This window comes from Echiichthys vipera (genome assembly GCF_963691815.1).
Source record: "Echiichthys vipera genome assembly, chromosome: 21".
NCBI classification, from domain to species: Eukaryota; Metazoa; Chordata; class Actinopteri; order Perciformes; family Trachinidae; genus Echiichthys; species Echiichthys vipera.
In genome coordinates, this window is record NC_139846.1 from 3,173,875 (window position 1) to 3,201,553 (window position 27,679).

General features: G+C 41.1%; 1 protein-coding gene across 1 annotated transcript in view; it reads right to left on the minus strand.

The window, feature by feature from the left end:
• cubn (cubilin (intrinsic factor-cobalamin receptor)) overlaps positions 1 to 27,679 on the minus strand; it is a gene marked incomplete at both ends in the record, with an annotated part of 156,199 nt that overhangs the window by 34,048 nt on the left and 94,472 nt on the right. Inside the window, 11 exons of the mRNA XM_083936559.1 lie at positions 4,896 to 5,017; positions 5,107 to 5,256; positions 8,448 to 8,651; positions 11,110 to 11,281; positions 12,363 to 12,547; positions 15,689 to 15,829; positions 16,746 to 16,955; positions 17,342 to 17,520; positions 22,758 to 22,932; positions 26,335 to 26,500; positions 27,137 to 27,327. Of these exons, the coding sequence (XP_083792685.1) occupies positions 4,896 to 5,017; positions 5,107 to 5,256; positions 8,448 to 8,651; positions 11,110 to 11,281; positions 12,363 to 12,547; positions 15,689 to 15,829; positions 16,746 to 16,955; positions 17,342 to 17,520; positions 22,758 to 22,932; positions 26,335 to 26,500; positions 27,137 to 27,327 (1,895 nt within the window). The remainder of the gene's footprint in view (positions 1 to 4,895; positions 5,018 to 5,106; positions 5,257 to 8,447; positions 8,652 to 11,109; positions 11,282 to 12,362; positions 12,548 to 15,688; positions 15,830 to 16,745; positions 16,956 to 17,341; positions 17,521 to 22,757; positions 22,933 to 26,334; positions 26,501 to 27,136; positions 27,328 to 27,679) is intronic.

Below are 27,679 nucleotides of genomic sequence, written 5' to 3' on the forward strand. Positions count from 1 at the left end.
CACCCCTATTTTGTTACATTACAGCCTTTAGTGTGATGGCATGTGCATATTTATTCACCCCCTTTGTTATGAAGCCCATAAAACGCTCTGGTGCAACAAATTACCTTCAGAAGTCACACAATTAGTGAAATAATGTCCACCTGTGTGCAATCTAAGTGTCACATGATCTGTCAGTGCATATACACACCTTTTTTGAAAGGCCCCAGAGGCTGCAACACCTAAGCAAGAGACACCACTAACCAAACACTGCCATGAAGACCAAGGAACTCTCCAAACAAGTAAGTAAGTGATAATGTTGTTGAGAATTACAAGTCAGGGTGAGGTCATAAGAAAATATTCAAATATGTGATGATCCCCAGGAGCACCATCAAATCTATCATAACCAAATGGAAAGTACATGGTACAACAGCAAACCTGCAAAGAGACGGCCGCCCAGCAAAACTCACGGACCAGGCAAGAAGGCTGTAATCACAGAGGCAGCACAGAGACCTAAGGTAACCCTTGAGGAGCTGCAGAGTTCCACAGCAGAGACTGGAGTATAGGACGACAATAAGCTGTATGCTCCATAGAGTTGGGCTTTATGGCAGAGTGGCCAGAAGAAAGCCATTACTTTCAGCAAAAAACAAAATGACAGGTTTTGAGTTTGTGAAAAGGCATGTGGGAGACTCCAAAATGTATGGAGGAAGGTGCTCTGGTCTGATGAGACTAAAATTGAACTTTTCGGCCATCAAAGAAAATGCTTCGTCTGTCACAAACCAAACACATCACATCACCCAAAGAACTCCACAGCATCATGCTGTGGGGATGTTTTTCAGCAGCCAGGTCTGGGAAACTCGTCAGAGTTGAGGGAACGATGGATGGTGCTAAATACAGGGATATTCTTGAGCAAAACCTCTACCACTCTGTGCGTGATTTGAGACTAGGGCGGAGGTTCACCTTCCAACAGGACAATGACCCCAAACACACTGCTAAGGCAACACTTAAGTAGTTTAAGGGGAAACTAACCTAGTCAAAGCCCGACCTCAATCCAATAGAAAATCTATGGTCAGACTTAAAGATTGCTGTTCACAAGCGCAAACCGTGGAACTTGAAGGAGCTGGAGCAGTTTTGCAAATTAGAATGGGCAAAAATCCCAGTGGTAAGATGAGGAAAGCTCATAGAGACTTATCCAAAGCGACTTGGAGCTGTGATTGCCGCAAAAGGGGGCTCTACAAAGTATTGACTTTAAGGGGGTGAATAGTTATGCACATTGACTTTTTTCTGTTATTTTGTCCTATTTGTTGTTTGCTTCACAATAAAAAAATAAAATCTTTAAATCTGTCAGCATGTTAAGTAAATTAAATGATGCAAATCCTCAAACAATCCATGTTAATTCCGGGCAAAAAACAGGAAAAATGCCAAGGGGGGTGAATACTTTTGCAAGGCACCTGTATGTGTGTATGTGTATATATATTTATATATATATATATATATACTGTATATATATATATTAAATGGGCAAGATGCGAGAACAAGGCTCTGTTGGAATGCTACTACTCAAGTAACTCTGGGCAGAGAGGGTACATGCAGTGAATGTGGGATGAATGGTGACTTCGAAACCCACAGTCACGATTGACCCCGAAACAACTAGCTCTAACAAGTAGCTCAGTCTTCCAACATCCACAAACGGCAACTGCTATCACAACTTGAGATTGACGAGATACAACACAAATGCCACGGCAAGGGGGAGTCAGGGTGCGAGGTCAGAGAGGAGGAAACATTGAATCCCCGAACAAAGATTGGTATATAGCCCCAATGGAACCAATAACGCTGAGCGAGGTAGCGACTGACCTGAAAGACAGGATCATGGCGAGAATGAGCACAGGGCAACCCCGACACCGATTACAACGGCTGAGTGAAGTACCACCTGAAAGTCTCATGGAAAGTGTGAATGCAGCAGTGAGAGTGATCCCTACCACAACAATCACAGAGACCGATGAGCTGGTTTACGCTTCAGCAGCAGTGATCCTAGAGATGCTGGGCTATAAGAGCAACCATGGGAGCCATGAGAAACAATACCCACCATGGAAAAGACGGTTGGAGGCTAAGATCAAGGCTACTCGGAAAGAAGTGAGCGAATTGACGGCGGCCCAGAGTGGTGCAATGAACAAACCACTACCAAACAGGTACAGCCAGATGCCCATACCTGAAGCACTCAAAACTGCCAAACAAAGGCTGCCAGCCCTGGTCAGACGCCTATAGATGTACACGAAAGACAATGAAGCCAGACGAATAAACAGGTTGTTCGCAACTCAACCTGCGAAAGTGTACGCTCAGTGGCAGGGAAATGACAGCAGAGCAGACCCACTGAGGCTGGAAACTGAATGGTTCTGGAAGAACATATGGGAGAAAGAGGCAGCACATAACAACAGTGCACAATGGCTGATCTCTCTGAGAGAGGAGCACAGCAACCTCCATGAACAGAACCTAGTGACCATCACAGAGGCAGACATCCAAGAACGAGTCTCAGGTATGAAAAACTGGACAGCACCCGAACCTGGACATGATCCACGCCTACTGGCTAAAGACACTCACAGCACTCCATGAGTGCCTTGCAGCACAAATGAACCAGCTGCTGAGAGACAGGACTCACCCAGAATGGCTAACCGAAGGGCAAATGGTCCTGATCATGAAAGACCCCATAAAGGGTGTAGTCCCCTCCAACTATCGGCCAATAACATGTCTCGCTACAACATGGAAGCTCATGTCCGGCATCATTGCGGCTAAGATAAGTGGGCACATGGACCAATACATGAGCAAAGCACAGAAGGGAATTGGTAGAGACACCAGAGGAGCCAAACACCAGCTCCTGGTTGACAGGACAGTCGCCCAAGACCGCAAGTCCCGACACACCGACCTGTGCACAGCCTGGATTGATTACCAGAAAACCTACGATTCGATGCCACACACATGAATCACGGAATGCTTGAAGTTGTACTACATCAACAGGACTCTAAGGGCCTTCGTTGCAAACTCAATGGGGGTGTGGAAAACCACACTCGAGGCCAATGGTAAGCTACTTGCACAACTATCCATCAAATGTGGCATCTACCACGTAGATGCTCTGTCCCCACTGCTGTTCTGCATAGGTCTGAACCCCCTAAGCCAAATAATCAACAAGACTGGCTATGGATACCTTATCAAGAATGTTGCTACGATTAGTTACCTCCTCTACATGGATGTCATCAAGCTGTATGCTAAGAGCAAACGGGACATCGATTCCCTGTTCCACACCACCTACCTATCTACAGCATTGACATTGGGATATCATTCGGCCTTGAGAAATGTAGTAGGATGGTGACACGGAGAGGCAAGGTAGTCCACCCCGAAGGGGTCCCACTCCCAGAAGGAGTAATAACAGACGTGGAGGACACTTACAAGTACCCTGGAATGCCACAGGCAAATGGCAGACCGTGAGACTGTACGCAAGCCGTAAGGAAGGAGGCTGTAGACTAGTGAGCATGAGAGCCACTATCCAGGATGAAACATCCAAGCTCCATGAAAACATCAAGGATAAGGCCCCCACGGATGACGTACTCAGCGAATGTCTCAGATAATGGCGAGCAAATGAGGAGGTGCTGGAGGAGGAGCCAACATGGGAGGACAAGCCCCTACACGGCATGTACCACCGGAACGTCACTGAAGTGGCTGATCTCAAGAAGTCCTACCAATGGCTATTGAGGGCTGGACAGCACTGAGGCACTCATCATGGCTGCACAGGAGCAGGCCCTGTGCACCAGAACGATAGAGGCCTAGATATACCACAACAGACAAGACCCAAGGTGTAGGTTGTGCAAAGCAGCACCTGAAACAATCCAACACATAACCACAGGGTGCAAGATATTGGCAGGGAAAGCATACATGGAACGGCATAACCAAGTGGCTGGCATAGTGTACAGAAACATCTGCGCAGAGTATGGACTGGAAACCCCAAGATCCAAATGGGAAACTCCTCCAAAGCTGGTGGAGAATGAGCGAGTGAAGATCCTGTGGGACTTCCAGATACAGACTGACAGGATGGTAATGGCAAACCAACCAGATATCATGGTGGTGGATAAGGGACAAAGGAAAGCCATGGTGGTGGATGTGGTGATACCAAGCGATGGGAACATCCGCAAAAAGGAACACGAGAAACTTGAAATATACCAAGGGCTCAGAGAAGAGCTGTAAAGAGAGCCTTGAAGGTAAAGGTGACAGTAGTGGCTGTGGTGATCGGAGCAATCGGGGCAGTGACCCCCAAGCTGGAGGAGTGTTACAGCAGATTCCCGGAACAACCTCGGACATCTCGGTCCAGAAAAGTGCAGTGCTCGGAACAGCAAAAATACTGCACAGAACCCTCAAGCTCCCTGGCCTCTCGTAGAGGACCCCAGCTTAGAGAGAGGGTCAACCACCTGTGCACACGCAGAGGGTGAGGAGAAGATTTTTTTTTAATATGCGTCAATTAGTCGACTAACCTTTCTAAATGACGACCACTGGCCAAGAAAATCAATTGGTCGGGGGTAGCCCTATTGTACATGACAACACTTTGTGTGACTCTGTCTTTGCAGTGTAAAACTCCCACATCCAGAAACCACTTTAGTGGCTGACTCACCAAGCGTTGACATCATAATATAAAAGACAGATGTCTTCAGTTAGATATGGCACATTACTTTACAAAGTATCGAAATTGTGTCTGATTTAGTTTTCATTTGTCTGTTCCATCACTGTATGTCATTTAAGATAGCTGAGCTCCTGCTGTTGTGCTTGTACTTGGTTCCTCAGCATCTAAATAAGGCTATGAATACAGAAGTAACAGTATCATAAAGAAGGAAACAGTATATTACTGGTCAATGCACCAGTCCATGGTATGGACTCACCCTAATAGTGTGGCCCACTGGGGCCTGTAGCAGCCAAGCACAGCGACTGGGGCTGGGGTAGATGTTGGGGTAGTTAGGACTGGATAACACCCCTCCTTCCCCTGTCTGCCAGCCTCCACACTCTGCAGAGAGAATGATCTGCCTAAGGACTTTGATAGGAACATTATGACGCTTGATTAGACCAATACAAATTTAAATATGTCTATCTTACCAGAGAACAAGTACTTGGCCTTGAAGCCCAGATCTCCCTGGGAGTTGTCAGTCTTGAAATGGACCCAGAGCTGTGGGGTAAAAACCACAATGGGAATGTTGGGGGTGGACTGCCCACATAACTTGGCCAACAGCTCCCCATCAGAGTCACCTGAAGGAGGGGGGAGACAGTTTAACAAAAGCAAAACATAAAGACAGACTCTCTCCTACTGAGCTACTGGGCTGCCCACACTATATGATCATTCAGGCTGTTCTCCATACATACCTGTAGAACAACAAAAAACTATTGCACATAGTCATTGTGTGTATCCCTCATAGTGGAAGCATGTGACTTAGCGATTTCCAGGTTGATCCAAGACAGAAGTGCCAAAAACTGCAATTCTCAGAGTGTCCACTAGTGGCAGGTTTCATAATAGAGCAGTTTCTCATTGACCCCCATGATAAAGATGATGTTTTCACAGCATCATTAAACCTATCTAAGGCCTGGTATAAAAAAAACATTCTAGTCTAGTCTCCATGACAACACTGAGGGGGGTGATTTTTTTTTTTGTACCAGGCTAGTTATTATTTTATTGGAGGTTAAAGTTGATGGCCTCTTGAGTGACAGCTAGCTGCTGACCCTCACTTTGCTTAGGCTAGTTGTCAGTATTAGCATCATTAGCATGCTAACTCCATCATCTTGACCTGGACTGTGGTCATTCATGTGGTGGTGTTACCATAAGTGACAAGATGGCTTTCTCTTCTGAAGAAAAAATCTCAATATTGACTCCAACTCCCGCCCACTCCTGTTTATCTAATAGCATGTGCTTGTAGCCTCATGGACATAGCTCCTGGCATAGACTGTATCGTGCTAATGTTGCTTATTCAGTATAGGTCAGCCAGATGGATGTATCTCCCTCCCCCAAACATCACATCAATGCCCTTTTTTGGTCAGAGGAAATGAGGCAGAGTCAAAGTCTGACAAGATGGAGACTCCCATAGGCGAGGACAATTGCATCAACTTGAGAGAACGGTCCTCGACAGAGAGGCTACGTCCATTTGTTATGGTTTGTTCGTATGTATTTCTGTGCATATGTAACAGGGTTATAAATAACCTATTATGAATTTCTACAAAATTGATGTGCTTGTCCTTTATATTTGTTTTGAAGCCACCTGGTGGGTTAAACGTGCAACTGCAGTGTCCCTTCTCTGACACCGTAGCCTACGTGACTCGACAAAGAAAGAAACTTCTAAGCTGAAGGTGGGTGTATCAGAGCAATGCAGAAATTATTAGTTTTTGTTTAATGTTTTAGAATGATTTTAATGATTTTCAGTAATGTGTATTTTGACTGTGAAAGAATCAAGCATGTATTCTGGAGGTTACAGATTCCGTGCAGAAATGGTGATTTTGTTCATGTTTTGTGTTGAGCTAATGCTAATTAGCTAGCCACATAGCTTACTCACTAGCTGGCTTCCAGTCTTGTCAAGCTAATGCTTCTTTACTGCTGACTCACAGACTGACTTCCTGTCTGTGTAAGTCTCTGATACACAGATCTGAACGCATGTAGTTTGTTAACATCTCTGATGACAGCATTGTGTGTTGCTGCTTTTTATACCAGGTGGGCTTTATTAATGTGTGTGTATTACATATTTTATGTTACCTTTAATGGACTAATAGAATTTTATTCTCGTTTGTGGTCCTGTGTGGGATTAAATGCTTTTCTGTTCACTATTAATGAATGAATTCATTAAATTCTGGTTTTGACATTTTTATGTAAATGTAAAAGAAAAATAGCTCTTGGTAACTTTTGCTCAAATATATATATATATATATATATATATATATATATATATATATATATATATGAATTCAATGTAAAACTATACAATCACGTTTTTAAATGGTGACTTTGAAAAGAAAGGGACTTCTAAGTCAGATATCTGAAGGCATGCAGTTGGTTAACCTCTGATGTTAACCATGATGTTAATCTCTGATGACAGCATTGTGTGTTGCTGCTTTTTACACCAGATTAAAAGAGGAAACCAGAGTCAGAGCAAGACCTGTGTGGTTGTGACGTTCTTCTTACACCACATACCCGACACGACCCATCACCATTAACTTTTAATAAGAGTTGTTAATGAGAAACGATGGATAATTGTAATCAGTATTACAGTACATGCCCAACCCATTTATAGGTCAGGGGCAGTCTTACAGAGGCTGGAGCAAGCTCTGTTTTAAAACAAGAATGAAGCTTGATATCATATGAAAGTAAACAACCTAAGGGGCCCAAGCCAACCATGTTAGTTTGCGGTGGATATAATAAGTCCAACTGTATATGTGCTTGCCAATCGAATCTCCAAATGTCAAAAGTTTTTGATCTCAAACACAACATGGATTTTTCTATGGTCTTCCTCAATACAGGGTATCTTAATCTGGGATTTTGGAAGGGTTTTTACCCTTTTTCATCGATTCTCAATTGCTACATTGTTTTTTTGTTTTTTTCACCAAATGTGTGAAACAAATTGACCCAAAACTTTCTGCAACAACTTATGATATACTGTATAGTAGAGCATAAGAATGGTCATCATATACTAACTAAGTTCTAAGCCCTAATACACTTTCACAATAGTAATCAATTAATTCATGTAATTGTATTTAATTAAACTTGACACAGTGCTGAGCTACATCTCAAATGAAACTTCAGGTTCCATCTTTCAGATGATATACAGTGTACTGCACTTCTATGTGACTTCTACTGTTGAACTGCTGTCTGCCCGTGAACATGCCCTGTCCCCACCCTCACCCCTCTAAAAATGTTAAAAAGTCTCTAAAAAGTTTAAGGATTGTACTAATAAAGGTTAGATAATAGTTCAAGGCGCCCCAGGAGCTCTCTTAAATATTTGCACAATCATTCGTCATTTCCTATGTGCTTTTACTTTTCGGCCTAAAAGTAAGAACAAAAATGGGTCACTCATATTGCATATCATGTTATACCATGATTCAAACTCATATTTATTTTATTATTTGGAATCTGAAGTCTGTTCAATTGATGAAGTTCCATCAGCAGCCACAAGGCTACTACCTGTTCAAGGGTCACCTAGTCGGTGGCTGATTTTGAAGAACTGATGTACTATGATGTAATTGTATTTTTTAAATATATAAGCATACATATTGCTGTTTGTGTGGGGTTAACAAATAATTAGATGCAATGAGATATATTGTGCTGAAAGTAGAATTTTGGGAGAAAGCTCCATGGTATGTCCTTAACAGAGGCTTCGTGTTTGGGGCAGCAGAAATGTTGTGCAGGCAACTTCATGGCAATACTTTTATGGATTTAGATGTATTCTCTGTGTTACACTCACCTAAACGGAACTGGAGGTAGTCTGATTCACAGTTCTGGTGGTTCTCCAAGTGCAGGTCCTGTATCAGCACCACAATAGAGGAGTTTATGTGTTGGGGGTTCTGGATCAGCCACTCACAGTTCAGGTTGTTGCTGTAGTTGGACACCAGGTACCCAGGGGAAGCAAAATTCCCACCCGCTGGGTTGTTAAGGAGTCCACCACACTCTAACAAAAGGCAAAATGAAAATGTAAGAGCACACACTCACAGCTCTCTGTATTAACACAATACAGTTCTACAGCAGCACAAACTAATTCCTTAATTCCTCCAAAAGTTGAATCATCACTTAATAGTAAGTTTCAACAAAAACTAAATATTTATGAGGGATTCATTGTTGGGCTGTTGTATTAGACTGAACTAGGTGTACCTAATAATACTTAAGTTAGACACACATTTGGGAGCAAAGGGATCATGCAGGGATCATTCTCATTTTCTTTGACTTCACTGTGATTTTCCCTTTTAATAGGTATTTAATGAGTATTGTTGGAGGGAACCTTTTTCATGCCAATGACTGCATCTTGCAATTATTGTGAACATGACAATAACTAACCAGATAATCTGAGATAGACATAAAACAAATCATGAATATCATATAATCACATTTCTATTATCATATTATCTCATCTTCAACTGCTTATTCGGGATTGGGTCACGAGGGCAGCAGCTCTAGCAGGAGACCCCAAACTTCCCTTTTCCGGGCCACAATAACCAGCTCTAACTGGGGGATTCTGAGGCGTTCCCAGGCCAGTGTAGAGATATAGGGCGCACTTACACTGTCCATTCGTACAATGCCCCGTGTTTTAGGCTGATTGAAGTGCCAAAAACTGCAGTTCTCAGAGTGTCCAGTAGGAGTAGTTTGCACCATAGAGCAGTCTCTCATTGACCCCCATGTTAAACCTTTTTAGAGCTTGTTTACAAAAAAACGTTCTCGTCTGTATGTTTATGTCATGTCTCCATGACAACACTGAGGGGGTGAATTTTTTTGTAACAGGCTAGTTTTTATGTTATTGGAGGTAAAAGTGTATAAATAATTAGGGGCGTGGGCTCTTGAGTGACATTTAGCCTCTGGCCCTCACTTTTCCTCGGAGGCTAGTTGTCAGGGTTAGCATCATTAGCATGCTAACTCTGTCATCTCGACCTGGACTGCGGCCATTCGTGTGGTGGTGTTACTATAAGTGACAAGATGGTTTGCTCTTCGATCGACCTATCCAACAGATGGTTTAGGAACACACCGTTTTAACGTTAGCTTTGTTATGCTAATTACATAGCTGCATTTGCACCATGACTTGCAGTACAGCCTGCTATCGATGGCACATACACTAGATGCTAATCTGGAGCACCGGGAGGATTCGGGCCGCTGTGTTTTACAGTCTATGAGCATGGTGCTGTGTTGAATATCAGTTTAAATCAGAGATCATAAATGCTGCCTGCACTTCACAACTGGAGCCGGTGTAATCTTCACTAGAGACATGGGACTCCCACTCCAGTTACCTAGTAGCATGTTCTCTTACCCTAGCTCCCGGGCAGTGGAGCTAATGTGAGCTAACTTGGCTAATTCTGTAAACGTAACCCAGACAGACATATCTCCCTTCCCCCAACATCGCATCAATGCCCTTTTTTGGTAAGAGGAAATGAGGAGGAGTCAAAGTCTGACAAGATGGCGGCTCCCAGAGGCGAATATGTCATGCGTATACGTCATCACCCCTCGGGGATTAAGTTTTGTCCGACTGCTTTTTAACGTTTCATCTGTCCTAATCTGCAGTAAACACCTCTGCATCAAACCACCACAAACGTGCCTTGGTGCGGTACAGTTGCACTCACACTGGTCAAACGAACTAGACTGTAGCTGTGAAGCGTGTTGGTGCACAGTACGGATGGACAGCACTGATGGAAGCGTGAGTGCGCCCACCTAGTCCTGGGTCTTCCTCGAGGCCTCCTCCAAGCTGGACGTGCCTGGAACACCTCCCTAGGGAGGAACCCAGGGAGCATCCTTACCAGATGGCCAAATCACCTCAACTGGCTCCTTTCAACGCAATGGAGCAGCGGCTCTACTCCGAGATCCTCACGGATAGTCGAACTTATCACCCTATCTCTAAGGGAGACTCCAGCCACCCTCCTGAGAAAACCCATTTCAGCTGCTCATTGTTATATTTATACATTAGATTATCATATGTTTTCATGTTTTTGACTTTCCTGTAACACCAGTACTTTACTTTGTTTAACTTTATTTATCCCAGAAGTTATTTTTCTTTGACAATTTTTTTGGGGACGTCTCTCTAGTTCTTGGTCATGTGTGAGTGTTTGCACACAGCACAGCAGCTGCTCTTATTGTTTAGGGGGAGTTACCATATGTGAACAAACAATTGCGATCAAGTGAGATTCATCATTCAGCACACATGGGTAGGAGCAGAACGTTTGGTGCGTCTGGAGTTCACTTCTCGTATGCTTTCTCTTAAACCAATATGAAAAGACATTTGAGAGAATGTTACTGCAACATTTTGCTGTACACATGTATTTAAGCACTTGCTACATAGAAAAAATGGAGGGACATGCAGCATGTTCAGATGTTTGATATCATACTATGATAGTAGTTCAGTTTTAATTGTGTCCGAGGGCATATCTAACCTGCAGGCTCATCAGAGGAGTAAGATGCCATGAAGCCACCATTGGACACAGAAGCGTCAGTGCGGAACACAACCGTCATGGTGTTTCCAGAGGAGCGCACCTGTGTGCCTGCTGGTACTGTTCCACAGAGTCTCTGCAGGCGAGGGGCATCGACCAGTAACCCGTTCAGTATCTAGAAGACAAGGAAGGCATCAACATTCCCTTCGGAGTTCTTTAAAGTGTAATTCCAGCGCAAAATCATCCCATGGTCTTCTTTGGCACTTACATACATCAAATAAGCCGGAAAAAAACACGGGATGATTTTGCGCCGGAATTCCACTTTAAATGTAGGTATGAATGTTCGCACAGAACCTTAATGAGTTTGACAGTGATTACAAACAGTCCCAATACAGCAGACAAAGAAGGGAATCTGGTTTTGACTGACCATTCCATCTGAAACATTAGCAGTTCATCAGGTCATTGATTATGGAGATAAGGCTGGAGATAAATGAAGCTTCATGAAGCATTAGTTGTATTTGTTGAGTCCACTAGATGGAGCTCTTGGTTTAAAGACAAAGGCTCATTAAATGGTGATTTAGTGTGTTCTCAACCCTTTGTTGAACAGAGAGCTCCATCTAGTGGAAAAGAAAAAAAGAAAAAAAATGCTTCATGAAGCTTCAGTTGGACAGCACTACTTGAAATATGTAATGTAAAATATCAACACTTATCTGAGCTTCAGCGTCAGTGCTATAACTTATGTGTATGTGGTCAATGATACACCAAACAAAATAAAAAATATTTCTGCCTCAAAGAACATTTAATAATTCCTAGTTTGCCTTTAGTTTTCATTGGATGGGTCACCTAAATCGACAAAAAAAAAATGTCCCACTTCAGTGAGTGGTGTCCAGGCATGCTAACAGTCTGGCATTTGAGATTATTATTATTTATTTTATTTATTTGCTACTGGTTCCAATTTTACCACTCAAACACATTTGACATGAATGGAATTAACTTAACTTAAATACTACTACAAATCCCTATGGTGGATTTCGAATTGTTGGGTCTATGTAAATCATGAATAAGTGTTGTCTTTACCTACTCTATATGTTAAGTGTCTTGGGATAACTTTTGTTATGGTTTAACATATTATTGAATTGTATTGAATTGGGGACCTCTACATTTTGGTTAAATGTGAGAAAATAAATAAGAAGCAAGATTACCTGGACAAAGTTAAATGGTGAAACATAAGAAAATACTGGCAGAAGAGGACTCACATCAACATAATCAAATGCACAGGAAGAGCCAGAATCTTCCAGCGATAGGTCATTGATGGTGAGTGTAACGCGGCGGCCTGGTGACACCACCAGCTCCCAGCGACACACCCGGCTGTGTGGGTACAAGTTGGGGTAATTGGGGGAGGAGATAGTTCCCGAGGGAGCGTTCAGCTCCCCTCCACAGACTGCCGATGAAGGTGAGGAAGAGTAAAACAAAGAGATTTTCAACATTTTGTTAGTGAATATTTATCCCTGCAAGCGGGAAGCAAAATGGACTGAACATTTATGTAACTGAGAGTACATACTGAACATTTATGACCTATATGTTACATACATTACAGGGTCGTAAACTAGCGGTCGCCACTCGCCAAATGCGACTAAAATTTTCCCCAGGCGACATAAATTTTGACACCGCTGTAGTTCCCCTCAGAAGCAACGTAGCGTAAAAGTCACTGCTCTTGAAAAGTTTGGCACAGTGACTTTGATCTGAGCACAACTATGTTGCTGTTGCACAAGAGCTCAGTTAGAAGCAGACGGCCTGACTGTTCTAATATTATATTGTATTATATTATATTATATTATATTATATTATATTATATTATATTACATTATATTATTATAATATATTGTATATGGATAGTGGTTCAGAGGATGTCGGCTGAAGACAGTGATGAGGAGTTCTGTTAAGAGATGCAGACTGGATCGGTCCCATCTGTAGTTCTGATGAGTCATTTATGAGTGTTTCCTTTGTCAAAGTTTTGCAATGTTAAAGTTTTCAATTTGCAATGTTTTGAAACTACAATTTATCATATTAAAATGTATTTCTAAATAATACTTTGGCCTCTTTAGTAAGCATTTATTGCTCTATAATACTATTACCTCAAAGAAAAGGACTGAAACCGATGTATATGCAACAAAAAGAGAAAATTTACCATTTGGCCGGTAAAAAATTGACTTGGCAGGTGAGCTAAAAAGTTACAGTTTACAGCCCTGGTTACATAGCTTTAGTACATGTTGATAAAACAGAAATACCATAGTCTCAGTAAGTAATTAGTACTTGGACAAATAATGTGTATTATATAATAATTCCACCACACTAAGCAATTTTCAACTTATCATTTCATTCTTTACACAAAGGCCCCAAGAAATGTCAGAATGCTTTTAAAATCAGGATTGAGTTAAATTGACCCCAAGACTAAAAAACGACCACAACAAGACAATTATATCTACCAGTTTAGTTCAATATCTTAATCTTATGTTTAAGACTTCAGAATCTTTACATTTAAAGATTAAAGATTGATTAGACAACAATTTGTTGTACTATTGTTGTATTATACAAGTGTTAAAATCTGAGAGGTTTATTAGGGCCAGAGCACCGACGAAGTCGTTGGAGAGGGACCTATTGAATTTGCTCCCTTTCTTCTTAGTTTTCTCTTTTTCTCCAATGAATCGTCTTTTTGGAGGCTTTCTTATATTTACAACTAACCAAACTTCACAAATAATTCAGGAGTGGGGAAAATTTACGTATTTCATTGTTTTCAGAAATGGGCATGGCAAATTGACTCACTAGTGCCCCCTGGAAAAAAAAGCCCAGACTCCCCAATTGTCGATGGGCATATAGAACTCATCAAGATGTACAAAAAAGCTTCTTTGAGCAATATCCTAAACTCAACAGGAAGTCGGCCATTTTGAAATTTATGGCCATTTTTCCCCTTTGCACAGGTCATACTTACATACATACTACAAACTCTCTCTAAGAGATCAACTTCAAAATGGCTCAGAAACCGATACTCCGCACATTTTTCTTTTCTTTTTTCGCCCCATGTTGCCGCGTCTTGGCCCCATGTTAAACCTTTCGCCATAAAACAGGAACTTGTTGTAAATTCTCCATACATTGTCTAATCTCCCCCAAATTTCTCATGATTCATAAGAGCTCCATCCAACCCCACTTTAATACTGACTCACAGTCATAACGTCCCCTGCTGGCAACAGGAAGTCTCTTGTTTTTACATGTCTTTACCCTCCTGGAGATTTAACAGAATCGCCTTTAAAATTGGTTATTACCATCTTAAGACAAGTGTGTTTTGTGGTAATTTTTCCACTTTTACACGTGTCATACTTTAACGAACTCGTCCTAGAGATTTACCAAGATCGACTTCAAAATCAGCCAGTACCATTTTAAGACATGTCTGACCAAACAATACTCGGCAGATTTTCTTTTTTTTGCTCTGTGTTGCCGTGGCATGGCACTGACGTTTGGCCTTTCGCCTGAAACAGGATGTAGCTGTAACTTCAGCATACATTGTCCAATCTCCACCAAATTGATCATGCATGACAAGAATGTCCTGAACACACCTACATCTCAATAATGACTCACAGTGATAGTGCCCCTATTGGCAGGACAAAAAATGACAAACATAATCTGATTTACATGTAATTTCCATCGTGGGTTCTGCACTTTATGTTTGGTAATATAAGGCATGCTTTGTGCAATGTTGCGTTATGGCATGGTGGCCATTTTGTGATTCTCGCCATGAAACAGGAAGTCGCTCTAACTTCAAATACATTGTCCAAACTGCACCAAATTTTCCAGACATGATAAGTCCGGGCCTGAAGACAACCACAAGCAAATGTTTACCAACAGCCACAGCGCCACCTACCGGTAACAGGAAATCAGCCTCCCGCGACGGACGTCGGGTGTGAGGGCCCGTTCATCGACGCTTGCTCATTTCATTTTTTTACTATTATAATAATATAATAAGATTTTTTTTTCATTTGTATCTTGAATGTATTTAATTTCTCCTTTTAGTCTTTTGACCTAAAATTGTTTGTTTGAAATTTTGTGTATACCACCTATGTCTCAGTGTAGTCTGGAATTGTCAATGTCTTCTGTGAGTTTGTAATAGTACACTGTACACATACTGTATTTTTTAAGTAAAACGTCAATAAACATATTGTTAAAAAAAGAAGGTTGGTCGGCTGTAGATAAGTTCAAAACTTCTACAATAATGTAAAATAAAACCTGATGTGAGCTGTACTTTTTGAATGCTAAAACATTCATCTTTGTGCAACTGTCATGAAGGTTTCAAATTCTTATATTAAGTGTCTTAGAAGAAGCAAATTTATGAAAGAATATGGATATTACACCCAACACGTTTCGTTATTTTACAAATACCAGATTGTCAGTGAGAAGCTGTGATGAGTTTCAGGAGCTCAGTTAGCTGATAAAAGTTTTCAGAAAATCAGCTCTGAAATGCCACCATCCTATGTGTTCTTGAATATCATGCAAATGTCATGTAGTATCTTTTGAAAATGATCATACGTACCTTCAACGCTGGCTTCAAACGTCAGACTGAAGCCAGCTGCATTTCCGCTGGTGTCACTGACAAACCTGACATAGGCGAAACTGTCGGACGTGTCAATGGAAGGTGGAATGTTACTGCCGCAGTGTCGGCCCAGCAGGCGCCCTACACACAGTACAACACAGGAAATGTATCTAAGTGTGGGTCTGTTGCATCTCATCGTGTCAGTGTTAAGTAATACGGTTTTTACCTCTGTAGTCCTATTATTGTTAATTGTAAACTAGGCGGCTACATATATGGAAAAAAAACATCTAACCCTAAAAAAATTCGAACAAAAGGTTTCTCAGCTATTTTTGTAGTATTAGGTGTCCTTAGTAACATACCCAAAGTTTACCAAAGTTTGACCACTAGAAAGGTGTAATTTTCAAGATGCATCCAAGACGGGCAGGTAGCCCTTAAAATATCCTAACCCCTTCATTATTTGACCTAGCCAAGTAGTTTGGTGTAACCCCATGTTGCCTGGGTCTATGAAAGCATTGGACTTCGCTGACATGATTACTTACTTATGGAATACATGCTTTTGTGAGATTATTTTAGTGTTTTATCTTTGTTTGGGATGAACCAGAGATGTAAACGATTTAGGCTATGTCATGTAACACCTACTCTGTGCGTGTTTTTGGACACCTACCCTTTTTTGGCTAAAACACAGACTTGACATTCAGTGTAAAAGTTATTGCACCCAAAAGTAACTTTGATTGCAGTTGTATAACTTTTGATCATAAACAACTCTGAATTAGCCCCAACCGAGGCCTGTGTGTGAACCCTTTATAATGGTCACTCATGTCAATTTAAATAAGCTTATACATATGTAATGCATCCTCTATAGTTTTTGAGTATAAAGGTGGCATTATACCAAACCCAACAAAACTAAATTCACAATTTTCAGCAATTCAGAAGATGGTGGAAGAGAATCCTGACATTTGATATTGCTTGCCTTATTGAAATGTTGTTGGCAGCACAGTGTATGGTGGTGGCTATGAAAACAAAAAGAGTATCTGAACTGATGATTTTGTTTTCTCACCTGAGGCATTGTACTCTCTGATCTCCACATAGTCAGCAGAGCATCCTGAAGTGGCCTGCAGGTTGAAGGTCCCATAGCTGAGGGTGAGGTAGTGCCCTGTGGGCCCCTCCAGGTACCATTCACAACTGGAGCTGTCAGGATAGTTTGATCCTGGGAAGCCAGGGCTGTTGATCGTACCCCTTTGACCTATGTAGGTACCTCCACATGTTGCTGGGAGGGAGTGGAGATATGAAAATGAGTATGAACTATTTTTTTCTTTTAAAATCCTGAAAAAAGTCTAGTAAATTGTCATAACAAAGAAGAGAGAAAGGGAAGAAGAAGAAGTTCAACCCAAAACATGCAGTAAAACCTCCTGTGGAGGATTTCCTGTCTCTGGCACCACAGTATCACAAAAGGAAACGGTACCAACTCACTTGTTCTGCCTTTTAAATGGCATACTTTCAAACATATCAAAGTCTGATGTTGAAATTGAGTGGAAGTGTTTGTGTTTGTGTATGATTGGTGCTGGTTAGTTCTTAGCCAACCATGTCATAATTAGAATTGGATCAATATCCAAAGACCATGAATCAAAACGTTTGGGTCTGGGATTTGCCTACCTATGGAGTACTTTGCCTTGAAGCCTTTGTGCGTGACACTGGTGTCAGTACGAAACCTGAGCAGCATGGAGGAACTTGTTGAATGTTGGGTAGGTGGTCGGGTTGTGCCGCAGAGGCGGGAAATTAAGCCAGAGTTTGAAGTCGAGCCATCACGCAGCTCCAAGTAGTCATACATGCAGCTGAGAAACACAGAGTTGGATATCTGAAAACATGTCTTATGAAAGTCATGAACCCTAAAGAATTGCTAGAAGATGACAGGGGAAAAATGTTAATAAAATGATCATTGGTTTTAATCTTCGCAACAAAAGATTTCCATTCTCAAACTTTTTCCATTTTCATTAGATTTTACTTGGCTCTCTCTTCATGTTATTTTGAGCAGTATAGTGGTTAAAAAAAGACGTTTTAATGCCTTCCCCGTAATGCCCCGAGCTAATTGATGTTAGCCACGTCCGGTTGTTAGCGACTCTTCCAGATTTCTCTGTTTATTAGTTGTTACATGAAAACCGGTTGGGGGGGGAGAAAAGAAGAGAGAAAGAGAGAAAAGACTGACAGATATACAGAGAGAGACAAAGACAGACACAAAGAAAGAGAGACAGACACACTTGAAGAGATTCAAGCAACCACAAAAGTAACAGTGACTATAGTGATAGCTAAAGCAATGTGAATAATTCAATTCAATTAAATTCAATTTTATTTATAGTGCCAAATCATAACATAAGTTATCTCAGGACACTTTACAGACTAGGTAAAGACCACACTCTATGATAAACATAGACCCAACAATTCCCCCGTAGAGTACGGTGGCAACGAAAACCTTCCCTATTACAGGCAGGAAAGTCAGACAGACACAGCTCTGTGGAGGAGGGACATCTGTCTTGACTGGTTGGGGAGGAAGAAAAGGAGAGAGAAAGAGAGAAAAGACGGACAGATGGAGAGAGAAAGACAAAGACAGACATAAAGACAGAGACAGACACACTTACAGTAACTATAATAATATCTATAGTAATGTGAATATGACTTATATGTTATGGCAGTTAATACAGCAGAATAGTAGAAACAAGCACAGCTAAGGTTATAGATTATAATAGTAGCAGGATGCAGGACCACGGCAGCAGGCACCACCACGATCAGCAGAGACCTGCGAAACAACTCCTGGGTAGTAGCTGAATTAGTAACATGCATTGATGAGACATGAATGATACAAACAGAGAGGAGAGACGCTCAGAGTATCTGGAAAAGTATTATCCCCCGGCAGACTAGGCCTATAGCAGCATAATTGAGCAGAACAAAATCCGCTTTAAAATAACAACATTGCTAAGGGCTCGCAAGCCCTAGCTGTAAGATTTATCAAAAAGGAAAGTTTTAAGTTTACCTTTAAATAAAGGGACAGTGTCTGTATTCCGAATAACACTTGGGAGTTGGTTCCAGAGGAGAGGAGCTTGGTAGCTGAAGGCTCTGCCTCCCATTCTACTTTTGGAGACTCTAGGAACGACAAGTAGTCCTGCATTCTCAGAGCGCAGTGATCTAGTCGGGTAATACGGTACTATGAGCTCTTTAAGATACGATGGAGCCTGACCAATAAGAGCTTTGAAGGTAGGGAGAAAGATTTTAAATTCTATTCTAGATTTTACAGGTAGCCAGTGCAAAGAAGCTAATACAGGAGAAATATGTTCTCTTCGATTTGTTGTAGTTAATACACTAGCTGCAGCATTTTGGACCAACTGGAGACTCTTAACAGCCTAGAAGTAACAAATGCATGGACTAGTTTTTCTGCATCTTTCTGAGACACAATGTTCCGAAATTTCGCAATATTACGCAGGTGAAAATATGCAGTCCTTGTCGTAAATTTTATGTGAGAATCGAAGGACATATACTGATCAAAAATAACACCCAGATTCCTTACTGTGGTGCTGGAGGACAACACAACATCATCCAGATTAACAATGAATTTCGGAGGCCTTTGGGGCCAAGTACAATGACTTCAGTTTTATCTGAGTTTAACATCAGAAAATTGCAGGTCATCCAGCTTTTTATTTCCTTAATGCACATTTGAAGTTTATCTCACTGATGGGTTTCTTCTGGTTTGATCGACAAATATAATTGTGTATCATCAGCATAACAATGAAGTAGTGTAGTAGTAGTTGTAGTGAGTGTGTGAATGGAGGATTTGTCATTAACTTGTACAAACTGAGATCTATCTGATAAATAAGACTTAAACCAGCTCAGTGCAGTTCCTTTAATGCCAATTAGATGCTCAAGTCTCTGTAGCAGGATGTGATGGTCAATAGTGTCGAAGGCCGCACTAAGATCTAGTAAGACAAGTACAGAGACAAGTCCTTTGTCTGAAGCTATAAGAAGGTCGTTAGTAATTTTTACCAGTGCTGTCTCAGTGCTATGATTCGCTCTAAATCCTGACTGGAAGTCCTCAAATAACTTATTATTATGTAAAAAGTCACACAGCTGATTGGCTACACATTTCTTGAGGATGTTAGAGAGAAAAGGAAGGTTAGATACAGGTCTATAGTTGGCTAGTACCTCAGGATCAAGACTGGGTTTTTTAAGAAGAGGTTTAATTACAGCCACTTTAAAAGACTGTGGTACATAACCTGCTGATAAAGACATGTTAATCATATCTTATACAGGAGTGCTAACTAAAAGTAACACTTCTTTAAGTAACCTAGCCGGAATATAGTCTAGGAGACAAGTAGAAGGCTTTGATGCCGAAATAGTAGAGGTTAATTTGTTAAGGTAAACTGTAGAAAAGCAGTCCAAGAATATATCAGGTCATACAGTTGTTTCTAAGGTTCCTGGGTTTGAAGAAACTATACTTAGCGATACTTGTTTTAATTCACGGATTTGTGAGTTATACCGTGGAGCTAACTTCCTCTGTTTCACTATCTTCTTTTTTAAAGGAGCAACAGAGTTGAGTGTTGTTCGTAGTGAGCCTGTTACACAGTCAACAAGGTGATCCATTTCAGAGAAACTAACGTTCGTACAGGAATCTGGAATATTAGAATAAGGCATTAAATTAAATGCAAATGGAATCGCTTCCTTAAATTTATTTACAGCACTATCAGATAAACATCTAGTGTAGAAACTATTGCCCAGAGGTGAGTAGTCCGGTCATATGAATTCAAAAGTTATCAAATGATGGTCTGATAAAATAGGATTCTGTGGAAAGACTATTAAGTCTTTAATTTCCACACTATAAGCCAAAACAAGGTTGAGGGTGTGATTAAAACAGTGAGTAAGTTTATGTACACTCCAAACCAATCAAATCCAATAGAGAGATAAACGCAATACTAAGGCTATTATTATCAGCGTCCACGAGAATATTAAAATCTCCTACAATGATTACTACTTACTCAGATTTAAGGACTAAATTTGACAGAAACTCTGAGAATTCAAATAAAATTCAGAGTACGGACTAGGAGCATGGTACACTATAACGTATAAGTATAATTTGATGTGTGGTTTTCGAGGTTGAATGTGAAAGACTAAGAACAAGACTTTCAAATGAATTATAATTCAGTTTAGGTTTAGGGTTGATTTATAGGCTTGAGTCATAAATAGCTGCAACACCTCCTCCTTGAACACTGCCTCGAGGAATGTGTATAAATATGTGTGGATTCATTTAGGCTAACATATTCTTCATGACGCAGCCAGGTTTCAGTCAGACAGAGTAAATCAATGACGTTATCTGATATCAGATCTGATGTTTAAAATTCCACTTTTTTTCTGATTTTGTTTCATTATTGCAGATTTGGTGTTGATTGGTATCAAGTTTTTCTGTATAGCTCCACTTCTGTTCATTTTTGATTTAATTAATTTAGATGACCGTGAGGCACACAGCGTTAGTATAGGATGCTGAGCTGGAAAAAGTTCCACAGGGAGCGCTGAGAGCTGTGTAAGACTGCAACTCTGCTTTCTTGGCATCTGTGGTAAGGGCAGCGCAGAGAGGAGTATTAGACTGTGACTCTGCATCCTGATCCAAACACTGGGTTGTTGTCAGGAGGTGGTGGTGGTGGTGCAGGACTCGACAGTGAGGTAATGTAGCTCCACCTTTTCACTTCTCTTGTTGGTAGCCTTTAAACCATTCATTTTTACCTCTGCTTACTATCTTGTATAGTAAGAGAAGGCAAACTCTTTTTTAAATTACAATTAAGGTATATCATAGTCAGTTTAAGTATCTCATATTTAAAATAATTAAATGTCATATTTTGATAGCTGTATACAGTATATATGTATTTTAATATAGTTTTCAAATATTACAAAGATTCCTGTGAGTCCCACTAGAAAGAGTATACATCAGTAGTAAATGTACCATAGTTTGAGAACAAGTGCCCTAGTAAATGCCTGGCCTATTTATGTGTCAAAACTCCAAACCCACTGGCCAGAATAATTTCTCACACTGCATTCTAAGGGATGGTTCTGGACTTTTTCACCATGCATTTTTTTAACCCAGAGTTACCCTAAGATATACGATTCACACTGCACTTCTAATAGCCCTGGGCCAAAGTTGGGGTTAGCCCACTTGGAATGTGCCAGTGTGAATGCATCCTTAGCCCCAGGCTAACAGCTCCCTTAGCCCCAAAAGCCCACGATGTCGAATGATTTTTAGTGGCCTAGTCCATTTTACAAATAGACTAGACAAATATCAGTTGATCTTGTATAAAAATTATGATTATTTTCTTTTTAAATTTTGTACAATGAGTACAACGAATTTCTATCTATCAATAAATCATGATACGCTTAATAAGCTCATTACACATCCAGCTAGGCTTAAGGCTAAAAACAGTAGAATGTATTAGCCGCATTGATGGCTCATGGGGCAATACAAGGAACAATCATAGCAAGAACAGACAAAAGGTCAAAGTCTGGTAAACTGGGATAGAGATACTGTAACTTTAGGTCTGTTCATATTCAAATCAATAGAGCTAGAGCCTACTGTATTGTAACATAACGTCTAAAGATACGACTTGTTATTTCGGGAAGTAAATAGATCTTTTGGTTTCACACACAAACTGCACTTAACTATAATATTCTCTTATGTCCTTGTCTCTGACAAACTGAAAGTAATGGGTGTATGTCTATCTCGTGAATGTGCTGTCCAACGTTGGGTCTGTTTTGTATAAAAATCAAACACCACTTAATTTTGGGTTGAAAATACATTGTAATGCACCTAACTGAGATTTGTTGAGAATATTACCCTTTTTGGGGGTACTTTTGTATGACATTACTCCCAACACTAGTTATGATTAGAAAATGGGCTGTGGTTGACCAGAAATTGGCTGCTAAAAGAACATAAAAATACCTGAAACACACACAAATCACTGTGCAGTACTTTTTCTTGTTAAATGTAACAGAAAACTTAGCATGAGACCACCCTGCTTGAAAGTGAAAGTAGAAGCTCTACCTGGCTGTGGGTTCAATGTAGAAATCATCCTCAAAGTCAATTTGGACCGCTTCTCCATTAGGCACAGTTATGACCCAGATACAGTCAATGTTCTGGGGGTAGTTCTGAGGATAGTTTGGTGAAGTGATATACCCTGGAGGGTCATTATCATTCAGCTCAATGAAGCCTCCACATGCTAAGGAAAAGGAGAAAGAATAACACTATGTTGGACCACTTTGCAATAGACCAGCATTACTCATTGCATGTCCATATCAGCCAATCCTTGACAGTAGAGATGTCCAAATGAAGCTTCATGAGTCAATTAGATGGAGCTCTTGGTTTTAACGAGAAAGGCTCAATGAATGGTGATTCATTGTACGGGTGTGCAATACTGGATAAATTTGGTATCGATCCAATAGCTACTTTTGTGTAGGGGAGAGAAATTCATCATGATTTATGAAGTGAAGGCATCATCAATATGCAAATTTCCATTAAATACAGTTGCAGTTCTCTTTTGAGTATGTTTTTATGTGGTTTATGTGGTGTTACCACAGTAGCCTATTTGTTGTTGTAAAAAAGTTGTAAAATAAGCCCAATGGGCGCTCCTCTCGCTCTGGAATCATGCAGCCAGCTGTGCGCTCAACTCACAGCATGGCAGGGGAGGAGGGGCACAGTGAGCATGAGCAAAGTGAGAGGAGCGGTGTTTGGTCAATCACCAAAGAGAAGAGAAACAGAAACGTAGATATTGATCTCATCAGACAAGTATTTATCAATACAAATACCAACTTTGGTATCGATACTATCGATATTTTAGATCGATCCGCCCACCCCTAATTCAGTGTGCTTTCAACCTTTTGCTGAACAGAGAGGGTCATCTAGTGGGTAGAAGTAGTCAGAAAATAAAGTGTATGCTTCATGAAGCTTCATTTGGATATCACTACTTGATAGCAAATACATACATGTATTAAGAAAATAACAAAGTTTATTCGTCGAAGGTACAATATGTAGCCTGACTTTTGTCTGTTGGTGTTTGCCAACACATCATTTAAAGATGCACGTGCACACACAAACACAAACACACACACACACACACACACACACACACACACACACACACACACACACACACACACACACACACACAGCCGCATATCCCTGCTGGAAAGTGCCACAATATTGGATCTTGAGTAGAATCAAAGCTTCATTGTGTGGGTTTGTCTGTCTGTGATAGTAATATAGGCACATGGACCGACAGCAGCAGAATTCTATTGCATCATAGACATGGATGTAGCCACTGTGATGTTGCGCATTGGTTTGCAGATTGTTTTCGAAGCCAGGAGAATGATAAGTTACCATGGTAAATGGACTACTCTTCTGACTACTCAAGGCGCTTTCACACTACTTGTCACATTCACCCATTCACACAGACGGCAGTGGACATCTACATACCATCTAATCTCACCATTCACACCCCATTTACACACCCATGCACAGCACAGGGAGCAATTCGGGGTTCAGTGTCTTGCCCAAGGACACTTCGACATGTGGACCAGGGGAGCTAGTGATCGAACCGGCGATCTCTCGAATGGAAGACTACCCACTCTAGCACTGAGCCACAGCCGCCATGTGTGGACCCACGGGTGGAGCTAGGAAGGACTGCTAGTTTTAAATGGAGCTTCACGCACCCACACACTTCAGAGGAAAACTTTTACTGATTTTGAACCAGCTGAATCCTCCGGTGGACTTTTGCCAGCAGGTGAGCGAGAAGCTCCCAGTGCTGGTGCTGTTCATCTGCACTCACAGCAGTGACACAGAGCTGGTTGACTTAGCAGCCGTGGAGTTGGATTACTCTGAACATCATGCATGGAAATTAATTAACATATAATAAATTGCTCCCTTTTTCCAGATGGTCTAGATAAGTCACTAAATTGGTTGCTAGTCACTTTTTATAAATAAAGTAGATAAAAGGGTCTGAAAAGTGACTAAATCTAGGGAGAAAGTAACCAAGTTGGCAACACTGGTCATCTTGTATACCTGCCCTAAAGCATCCCCTGCTTTATGGTCTATTTGACTCTAAATGGGACCATGATTTACCAAAGGAACATCATGCTGTATTGAAGAAGACTTGAAACTAGATACTGAGACATAAACTGTCCCCTGAGATACGCCCGGTTGCTGATGGGATGTAGTTCTCAGCAGGATGTGTCGAGTGATAGAACAGACGCCACAGCAAGCCGGTGTAGTAGAGTAGACACTTTTATCCAGTGGTGTAGAAGAACACAGCACAGAAAATGGCCTGTGCACGGATTCTGGATTGAATTTCCGACCTCTGGTCCTTTGCTGCATGCTCCATACCTCTCTCTTTCTCTCTTTCCCATTTACACACGAATGCACACACACACACACACACACACACACACACACACACACACACACACACACACACACACACACACACACACACACACACACACACACACACACACACACACACACACACACTCACACACACACACACACCACACACACACACACACACACAAACACACACACACACACACACACCACTGCAGTGGGGTGACAGCCTGTCTGTCAACAAACACGTTTACAGCGCCTCAAATCTTTAAGGTAGTGTGTTTTCTTTCATGTAACTTGTACATAAGTTGACGTTGTGAATAATACGAGCTACCTTAAATCACACTACAACTGCTCTGTATTTCTCTTGAGGAAGAACGGGCCACTGTATCACTGATCAGCTAATCACCGGCGTTCTAAACCCATACAGAGTGATACGTCACCTCCGGAGTCTCGTAAATCCCTCTCGGGCCTTTTTTTTGTAATGGAAACACTACGAGTGAAGGCCATTTGAGAGGGCGTGGACTGAAACTTTCCTGGAAGCCACTCTACAGGGCTAATGGAAACATGCCTAATGTTTACAGTCTATGTGCTGCACACAGTTCACGGAGCAGAGGAGAGGGACAACCCCCACACAGGAATAATGGCAGCCTTTCTGCAGACAACGCCACACACTTCTAGTGGGTTGGAAGTGATGATTGAGAATTAGTAGTCTATGTAGTTTTTTTAGGGTAATGCTGCATATTATACCTTTTTTTAAGTATTTCTAAAGTAGTATAACCGGTATAGAATCAATTTCAAGTCACTGACCAGTCACAGGAAGTATTGTCAATCTGCCTTCATCATAATGCTTTGAGAACCATGTGACTTGATCTAATTATCATGACCTGACACCTGTGTCACAGTGGAAGTCTGCATATGTCCCCCTATCGAAGCTAAAAAATCACTGCACTACATACATCAATAACACATAAACAGTAACGACAAACAGTTATAAGAACAGCCCATAAATCTCACAAGAGATCTGACAATAACAATTAATGATTTCAATACGTTTCCGGTTGAGTCCAAATCTGGGCTTTACTATTCAACTCCTTTAACTGTAACAATCAACAACACTGTTGTAATTTCTTGGTTACTGAAAAAGTCACAGATTAACATTACTGTGTGAACACCAACCAACACCAACCATGCTGGTATTCTACTGTGAGAGAGAGAATAGAAAAAAGGGCAATGGTTATACCCCGACTGTGGGCTTCAAATGTCAGCTTAAAGCCACTGCCCTCATTGGAGACATCAGATGCAAAGCGAATAAACAGGTGGTTGTCAGTTGTCTGTAGGAGGGATGGAGGACTTGAACCACAGAGTTTGCCCAGCAGTGGAGATGAACCATCTGGACCATTCCTGAGCTGCGGAGACACCAGCAAGTGAAGAATAACTGAGATGTAAAATAAACAATTAATCAACTGATCATTTATACTGAATCCAAACTTGCAGACAGAGAGAAGGAATAGTTAAAGAGGACCTATTGTGTTTCTCCGTCTTTTCTGACCTATAATTGCAGTTTTAATGTTTTATAATCTTTTTAAATAATATTAAAGCGTCAAATAATGAAGTACTTAGACGCATTTAGACGTGAGCCCTGCCAACCGTCTGGGTTGGCTGTGCTCAGCTCTGAATGCAAGAGTGTCTCTTGCTAATAGAGATAAATTTGAAATCTCTATTGTGACAGAGCCTGCCACAGAGGTGCTGCAAGGGTGCTGCAGATAGGGACAATACAAGAAATATAATGTGCTTGTAAGCATGTAAACCTATTGTAGCTGCACCGAAAAATACAAGTATTACCCTGAAAACTAGCATAATAGTGCCTCTTTAATAGAAAATAGAGTTGTTGTATCTGAGTAGTTTAGATAAAAACTGAACAACTTGTAACCAACAGAAAATTGTAAGTTGATGCTAACTTGCAAAACTAAACTGCCATTTGTAGTAATATGGACCCAGAATTGAACTTTGATATAATATTCCGCTATCTTTATGTATTTTACCTCCAGGTAATCTCCTGTGCTGCATCCAGTCCCATAACCTTGAACCTGGAAGGGGCTCTGAAAGCTGACAGAAACCTTGAAGCCAGCCGTCACCATCACATGCCAGTTACAGTCCAGACCAGGCAGGTAGTTCTGGGGGTAGCGAGGACTGCTCAGCACGCCCCTGTCTACATGCAAAAGGCCACCACAACCTGAAAAGACAAGTATCAGCATCATCAGCTAATCTAGCACACCTGGGCTCTCAGCAATAAAAACTGAACAGTGTGTTTCCTTTCTCTCTTCTGTAGGAAATATTGCCCTATATGTCGTTATCAAAGAAAGGGGACACTATTCGGTATGACACCCCTAATTCCAGTCTGAGCAGAAATCCCTAATTCCTTATCAGAACTGGGTCCCTCTCTCTCTCTCTCTCTCTCTCTCTCTCTCTCTCTCTCTCTCTGGCGCTTTGACCTTTGAGAGAAACTGCAGGTCATTAAAGAAAAAAGAAAATGACGGCAAGGTCGTTAATAAAAAAGAACCTTGAATGACTATTTTCTGAAAGAA